Source organism: Labrus bergylta, chromosome 2, assembly GCF_963930695.1.
Source record: "Labrus bergylta chromosome 2, fLabBer1.1, whole genome shotgun sequence".
In the NCBI taxonomy this organism is placed as follows: Eukaryota; Metazoa; Chordata; class Actinopteri; order Labriformes; family Labridae; genus Labrus; species Labrus bergylta.
In genome coordinates this window covers 16908695-16917171 of record NC_089196.1, presented here as the reverse complement: position 1 = coordinate 16917171, position 8477 = coordinate 16908695, and the positions used below count along the sequence as shown (strand labels likewise).

The 8477-nt window shown below is 40.3% G+C and overlaps 1 protein-coding gene across 2 annotated transcripts; it reads right to left on the bottom strand.

Moving 5' to 3' along the window:
- Positions 1-108: 108 nt before the first annotated feature.
- On the bottom strand, positions 109-7145 carry card9 (caspase recruitment domain family, member 9). 2 transcript variants are annotated; one of them, XM_020640755.3, is made up of 13 exons: positions 6150-7145; positions 4594-4663; positions 3957-4094; positions 3745-3863; positions 3422-3628; positions 3256-3339; positions 2540-2788; positions 1885-2010; positions 1527-1715; positions 1394-1451; positions 1201-1307; positions 591-652; positions 109-501 (listed from the first exon to the last, which is right to left on the bottom strand). In XM_020640755.3, exons 1-13 carry the CDS (start codon positions 6264-6266, stop codon positions 414-416), a joined length of 1614 nt encoding a protein of 537 aa, XP_020496411.1. In that variant the 5' UTR covers positions 6267-7145; the 3' UTR covers positions 109-413. The 2 variants fall into 2 exon arrangements, with proteins under 2 accessions (XP_020496411.1, XP_020496410.1); XM_020640754.3 differs by having other exon boundaries at positions 1180-1307; positions 6150-7138.
- Between the last annotated feature and the right edge of the window lie 1332 nt (positions 7146-8477).

The following is an 8477-nucleotide window of genomic DNA, read 5'->3' as shown; positions in this document are numbered from 1 at the left end:
CGTGTTTGTGCCCTGGACAGAAATCACGTTCAGCAAAGCAAATGTTAAAGGTGTGAAAGATAATATCAGATCGTTTTATAAATAATATATGACATCTAAAGGGCACAGTGGTGATTGAGTATTTATTATCATTATTGTTTCATTCTGTTTTTATTTCTTGCTGATAACAAACATGAGCACAATCTTACACATAACAAAATATCATCTCAGCTTGCAGGACAGTTTAATTAGAAAGCTACTGAACTGAACACACCTATCTGAGGTTTGTTACACAGAGATAGACATGGTTTTTAATACAGATGAAATTACATCAAGCTGAAAATAAAATAATGAGTAAAAAAAGCTCCGAAAGAAAAAATAAACGATTGTTTTTGTTAAAAGAATTCAGCATCTTGTGTAGCACCAGCTTGTGTTCAGTCAGAGTCGGTGATGTCACTGCTGTCCTCAATGTTACCCACTGTGTACCCCTTAAAAATGGGTTTTGACCTGAGAGCCTGCTTCCTGTCAATATAGAGAAGAGAACAAGCTTAATAAGACATTTTGATTACTGCAGAAATATTTTAAGCCAGAGTTATTTAATCAAGGCAAACCTGCGATAAAAGAAGTTTGGTCGACTCTTGGAGGTCACAGAGCCATCAGTCTCCTCCTCCTCCTGCAGACAGACAGATAGACAAAGAAAAGGACACCGAAGCAGGCAGGCAGAAAGACAGGAAGAAAAAGATCAGGACAGGTAGAGGTGAACTTTAATTAAATGAAAAGTGAGAAACATCTCTGTTGCTTCAGACTGCATCCACTTTTTATCCCCTATACAAACTTTTTATTTTTAACAGAAATAGAAAAATATTTTCTATTCAAAGCCATAAGACCCCATTGACAAAAAAAGTTATTTTGTAGATCACAGTACGTCTCTTGTTGGTTTTTCTTCAGCATTAGACTATGTAAGCACAAAAAAAAGGCCATCAAGGTGACCATAATGACGGATTATTGGCCCTTTGCTGAAGCTGATTCCATGTTGTCAATAAATTCCTGTTAATGGACACCTCATCAGTTACTGTATTACTTATAAAACAGCATGGAGTAGAACATTTCGCTCAGGGAAACAAGATGTAGAAATCTTGCAGACGTTTCACAAATGTGGGGTGACGCATCAGACACAAACTTGACCTTTAGTTAAATTACCCATGATGCAGCACTGCTTGCCTTCTCTTGCAGTTCTGGGGCTCCTCCTAGAGGAGAGCTGTGCTGCTGCAATGCTGCAGCCTCCTCATTCTCCCCTGAAGTTCCACTGCGGATCTCCTCACTGCTTCCTGAATACAGCAGGTCACATGATCACACTAGGTCACATGAGATGCTTTAATATAACAGTAGGTCACATGTCAGACATGTCTTTTACCTATTGTATTGCTCTTATTGGGATCCTCTTCTTCCTCACTGCTCACACTCCTCTCACCCTGAATGAGAAAGCCTTCATCATTACATCATTATTACATTACCATTGACACGTTCATCACCTTCTTCCGCGTTACCTGGTGTGTGTTGCAGGTGAGTCTGCGGAGGCGTGTCCTCAGCTGTAGCTCCTCCCCCTGTGTCCTCAGCAGGAGAAGCTCTAGTTTATCTGATTGTTCAGTAATCTGTCTGACCTGCTCTCTGTACTGGTCTTTCTCCTGCAGGAGCTGCCGCGCCTCCTCCTGCTGCTCTGCCCGTGATGACAGAGCCTTGAATATAAATCAGAGTCCACCGTCATGAACACGTAAACTACACACACAAACTACATATAGAAAGGTAAACAACAAAAATAACCCCAAGAAGCGCAATAAGAATTAAAATAAAGATAATGATGGTAGCAAAATTACAGATAAAAACACAGATTTCCCTCCTCCTCACCTTGTCTCTCTCTCTGATCACCTCCTCCAGCTGTCTGAGGGTTTGTTTGTTGCGTTGACGGTACATCCTGATGTCTCCCTTTAGCTGAGCACACCGCAGCTCCAGCTCCTCCTTTTCGTCAAGATACTGAAATCAAAGAAATCCAGTTTCAGATCGGATCCCCATCATATTGATAGGTTTCAGGGTTAATGACTCTGTCTGGCATTCTACCTGTTGGACCAGATACTCTGAAACACCTGTAAATATTCAGGTGAAATTTACATATTCATGCTAAGCTGAATAACTGTGTTGAAATGTTAAGTACTTGCTGTGATTGTGCTCTTTCATTGTGTTAAAATGTAACTTATTGTAATATTTTGTACTCTGGACTGCTGCTGAATCAACATATCAGAGGCGATTATTGTCCAAATCACGAAAGGAATAAACTTGCATCAAGAGACATTTTGTTTTATTTCAACATTTGAGACAGATATGATGTGTTGAGATGATTTCAAATACAAATTCCTCTAGCACAAACAAAACTGAATTGTCAGTGTAAAGAAAAACTTAAGTCAAAAGCCTGCTCAATAAGCCTCCCTCTTTTCTGTTTTAAAATGTACAAATTAACACTGGTCCTGAGTCATATTGACCTCAACCCCTCTCTCCTCTTTCGTACCCTTGTTCTCTGCTCCTCTGCTCTGTGGAGATCTTTTCTCAACCTAAACACTGTAGTGAGGAGGTTCATCTGAGGAAGAGCTGGACTCTCCTGCTGTTGCTGCTGTGTTTGCTCTTGCTGTGTCTCCTGCTTCTCCTCCTTTTTCACTTCCTGCTTCTCCTCTGTTTTTTCCTCCAGTTTCTCCTCTTTAAGCTCCTCAGGTCTGTTTGGGTGGAAGAAGGTCTCCGGGGGAAGAGCCAGGCTCCTGCTCTAAAAATGACATAAGCTGTTAGTAATTGCCCTCATCGATATTTACAGAGGTGCATATGAATTAAATATGAATTAAGATGTATGTGCATGTATACAGGCAAATGAATTTACAGTACCTGGTTGCCATTCATACACTAAATCGAATCAGACATCGATCAGCTACTGCATCTGAGATTTATGTAATCAGCTATGGGTTTCTTTAACCCTTGTTTTCTATTTCTCTTTGTTTTCTTTTTGTCTGTTTGTTAGTTTTCCTCTGTTTTGTTATGCTCTTTAAATGTCATATAATGTATTCAAATGCAAAAAATAATAATCTTTTGTATCATATCTTCATTAACTTGTAATTAGTTCCTCATTAATTCCCCAGGAACTTTGCACAATTCTGAACACTTGGAAAGTGTTACCACAGTTGGATTTAAATATTGAAGGCCAGTCATGTAATGTTATAGCTGAAGGAGTCTTTCTACCTGTTGCAGAGGTCTCAGTGTTCGTCGTCTCAGCAGTCGAGTCTGACTTTCAGCCCGCACAACTGTGTGTTTTAGACGTTCCACCTGCAAGAATGTACAGAGGTCAGGGGTCAGAGGTCAGCTCTACATGCAGCCCTGTGTTTAGGTGGAGTAGGATTTAGCTGACCTCTATCTGCAGGTCTCTGTTGGCCAGTTGGGCATTGCTCTTCTCCTGACTCAGAGTATTGATGTCTGCCATCAGACTGTAGTTGTGATCTCTGAGCTGCTTCACCTCCTCGTTCAGCCTCTCCCGCTCCTCCCGAACCTTATGAATCCGCTCAGTAAGCTTCCTCAGCTCTCTGTCCCTAAGCTTCTGCTGCCGAGACCACACCTCCTGGAGATGCCAACGAACCCATACAACAAAAAAACGTCAGTGTTTTAACTGCCATCTGTCTTCAGACAACTCAGTGATATACATCTTCAACGACTCATCCTCAGTATCAAATAGACCTGTTCATTGGCAACAGCGCAAGCTTGCTGGCGTCGCCTCCTCTCATCCTGCAGTGCCCTCTGCAGACGACTGAGCTCTGACATCAAGAACTGAGTAAGACCAGATTCACCAGCAGTGTCTAAACAGAAAGACAGACGTGATGTTTACAGCAGAATTATTGATAGTTAAACTGGTCATTTAGGCAGGTGAACAAGCAAACAGTTAAACAGACCAATAAGGATGCTGAAGGTCTTGTTGGGCTCCTTCCCAGTGATGCGGCTGTATAGTTGAGGGTAATCCAGCTCCAGACTCTCCAGGAAGGCTGTGTAACCCTTGACTCCGGTCCTCTGCAGGATGTCCAGCAGGGCTCCTGTGAAAGTCAAGATAATGGTACGGTCAGCAAGTGATGCTTGAGTGCTTTCAACACTTCATGATAAACCCTTTTTTCAAGATTTATTTTTGGGCTTTTTGTGCCTTTAATTGAGCGATAAGACAGTGGACAGAGTCGGAAATCAGGGAGAGAGAGAGCGGGGAATGACATGGTTGAAGTAGTGTCACAGACATGACCTTCATGACTCAACAAGTCACCTTGATGTAAACTTTCTGCTGAGCTTAAAATGTGACTTAAAAATGACGTAATGATGGGGCACAGTTGGCCTAGTGGTTAGCCAAAAAAATCTGCAAGCTCATTTCATATTGACATTTCTGTCATGTCATGACTAACATGGACCACTTTGATACAACCTCACTTTGATCGACCTCTGGGATTTGGCATTGACTTCGTTTTGACTGCAGTGTGCAATGCTCAAGGGGCTTTATGGTGTCAGGTCAAGAGAACATTTGACACAGGTGTTGAGTGAATAACTTACCAACTTTTCTCCTCCTGACAACAAGGGCGGGGTCGTTGAAGAGCTGCTCCTCATCCTCAGCACTTATCACCTAATCAACATACAAGTATAAAGCAGATGGGAGAGAAACTGTGGCGTGCTATGAAGCCACAGAGGAGAACAAAGAGTACAAACTCAATGAAAAAGGGACAGAATTGGGATAAGGTAATCACAGAGGAGAAGTTACAGAAGGGAGGGGGGGGGGCAGACACATTTTAGAAGTAGGTGGGGCATTATAGATGTATGAGAGCATACGATGTGGTGCCAGTCTAGGACATTGACACTGTCTGACTCTTAGTCATTGGAGTGGCAGTAAGAGTTTCAGTGAGCGTATATATAACTTTAGCCCCTTTCGAACACAAACACTGAATCTGTTCACCCCAACATTCTGCAGACTTATTTCTGCTAGTCTCCAAGTTAAAAGTGTGTTTGTTGTTGATATGTGAACCCAGCACCAATAGTCTGGAACATTCATAGCAAGTGAGTGGGCGGGTAATAACATTGTTCATGTTGAGCAAAGTTTCTCTGCTTAATTCAGACAGGTAAGAGTTCATACACACACATGATTGCTGTTTTTATATTCCTGTTGTTATGTGTAAGCGTCAAAGATGACCAAAAACTGTAAACATCACAAACTTCTGCACTGATACCTTGACTTCAAGCTAGCGACAACAATGCACAGATTATTATCTGGACCTACCATGCTCTTTACGGGACCAACTGACAAAAAAAAACATTTCCAACTAGGCTGAAAATATAAAGTATGTCCCCATTTGTTAAAATTCTGGATGATAACATAGAAATCCAATATGGAACCCCATATTATGTCAAAATCTAGATGATCAAAAGCAAAGAAGAATACCTTTTATGTGCCCATGCAAGACTTCCAAATGAATGATAGCACCAAAGTTCAAGTGAGAAATGTATTATTGGGATGAAATAACCCATCAGTTTTTAGTTTTTCCTTTACTATTCAAATACGTGCATAAAATACACCAGCATACAGGAAATAAAGTGTTTGACACTCAAGAACTCCTGGGAGAAGTGTGCACAAAGAGCAATACATGGCATTTATTTACCCTTTCTGTCTTCACCAGTAAGAAGTACTTTTGACACTTAAAATAGCCTTTCAAACCATTATTATATTAACGTGTTTCATAGTTTACCTTTAAACAGTAAAAAAACAGAGTGGCAACATTGACATCTTCCTAGCTTTATTAATAATGACTCAAAAAGATGTTTGTCCAAAGCTCTAACAAAAGGACATGTGCAACATTGAAATGTAAAGACAGCTACTGGAAGTCCAACCTCTGAGGAAGCCACAAATAGCAAATCATATCAGATTTCTACAGTGGCCCTGGACCTGGCCACCACTGAGAAGAATATCTTAAATCTATCTAATAATCTCAGTTCATGTGTGAAAGGGGCTTCACTGAGAGGTGTAAGGTAGTGGGAAGAAGATGTATACGAGTATGTATAAGTAGGGGAGCAGAAGGAGGAACAATACAACAAGAAGGTTCACAAAGACGAGTACTTACCTGGCACTGTCGGAGGTATGGAGTGATTCTTGAAGGATCAACGTTTTTAATGAGCAGCATCCTGTAATCATCCAGCTGCAGCCAGCAGAGGTCGTCCTCACACACTCCGTCCATCATTAGTTGCTTTGCACTACTATGAGATACTTTCTACTCTAATAAACCCCTCTCTGACTAACTACACTCTGATCTAATACACACTTTTATCTATTACACCCTGAAGCACATTCAGGCACCATCAATAAACCACATTCTGATTCTGATTCTAACCACAAATCTTATGTATACTACACTGTGACACACTACCCTATGATGTACTGCACTCTAAAGCACTACGTTGAGATACAACCCTTCAATATACTACACTCTGATACACTTTCTGATATACTTCACTCCAATAAACTAGCATGTGACGTACAACCTTGAGACAAACTACACTCAGATATATCACACTGCAGTATACTTTATTCAAATACACTATTTTATTATATACTGACCAGATCTACTTTTCTATCCTCAAGACGCCATTATATTACTCAAAACATTTCTAAGCTCAAATACACTACAGACCAAAATATTATTCGCATTATTCTTCACTTTGAGTACAATGCACTTAGGCTACCACACTTATACACTCGACTTTGATATGCCACACTTTGAAATACTATGCTTTTATGTAGCAAACACTGACTACACAATACTCAGATGTCAAACACCTTGACATACTTCTCTGTGATGCTCAGATATAACAAGCTCAGAAATACTTTCCTCTAATCAGTCCTCAATCCTACAAGTAAAACACACTCTTAATACTCGCATCATAGACCAACACCATAATACACACCTGCACAGTCTCTCCTGTAGTCTGATGTACCCGTCTGTTTTAATTACACAGCCTGTGTCTTTTTATCTCTTTCTTTCTTTGGAACTTTTGTTTCCTTATTTTTTTCTGAGGAAGAGATCATTTCTCTAGTTCCTGTTTTTGACCCCACCCTCTGTGACTGGCACTGGATTTATTGAAACCAATCGATATCCACCAGTCACATTACACTGAACTCACATATTTATTTTATATACTATACATTATCATGTAAAGAAAACACATTTAAACTGTTGCCAGTCACTATAAGAAGGTTTGTTGACTTGTTTGTATCACCAAGCGCAGTGACATCCGACCTTGGTAAAGTTAACTAGGTAAAAAAAATCAACTGAAAAATTACAACTGTAGTTCTATACCTATACAGAAACTACTTCACACTCAAAACTGCATTCAATACTATAGGTAGAGTAATTCGTTTGGTTTTTATGTACACAGGCCTGCTTGTACCATTTGAAACGACTCCACTACAACTCAGAGGGCAGCACTGTATTTTTCCCATCACTCCACTACATATTTTTGACACCTATGGTTGGCAGATAAGTATAATATAAAATATACATGATTTCTACATGAAGATGTACTGTATTGATGACTTAACTGACAGCACAATAAGTACTGTTCGAGTTCTCATTTTTTACAAATTTCCCGTCAGTTGAGAGGATTTGGACTGAAGTGACAGAAAGAGGAAGAAGTGAAGGATAGGGAAGTCAGAGGAGGAATGAAGTAAGAGGAAACCGGAAACATCATCAAGGTGAAACAAGAAGTAGATATATGATCAGCAGTGATTTTCATTTGCAGATACAAAAGTCCAAAGTTACAAGTTTAATTGTAAGAACAAATTCATAAAAGTAACCAGAGGTTTATGAAATTTAACCAAACCCTGGAATTCAGGAGTGAGGAAGCACACTGACATGACACATCTGTTTTGTGGATAACATTTTGAGCCTCAAGTGGGCCATTTCAGCTGTTGCCGTCTCTTTTATTTCAGAAGTTTAAATATGTTAACCAATGAAAAAGTTCAAGTCTGTCAACAGTTCCCAACCTGAGATCTGGGCTCTGCTCTTAAGTTGTTCAAATCAGATAGTCAGAGATTAACATACATTTCTTAAAAAAAAGTCAAGTCCCTCTCCCACAAACAGGATCCCTGTAGTGCAGATCCTGGGACACAGATGGCCTGGCAGTTAGGTCGTGTCCCATGTGTGGAGGCAAAAGTCCTCCAGCGTGCAGCCCGGGTTCAAGTCCGACCTTTGCGTCCTTGTACCCAATTCCCCACTCTCTCTCCCAATTTCTTAATCTAGCCACTGTCCTATCAAACAAAGGCAAAAAAGCCCCAAACTACCTTTAAAAAAAAAAAAAAAAACACTGAATGAAACAATCCTCACACACACACACACACACACACACACACACACACACACACACACACACACACACACACACACACACACACA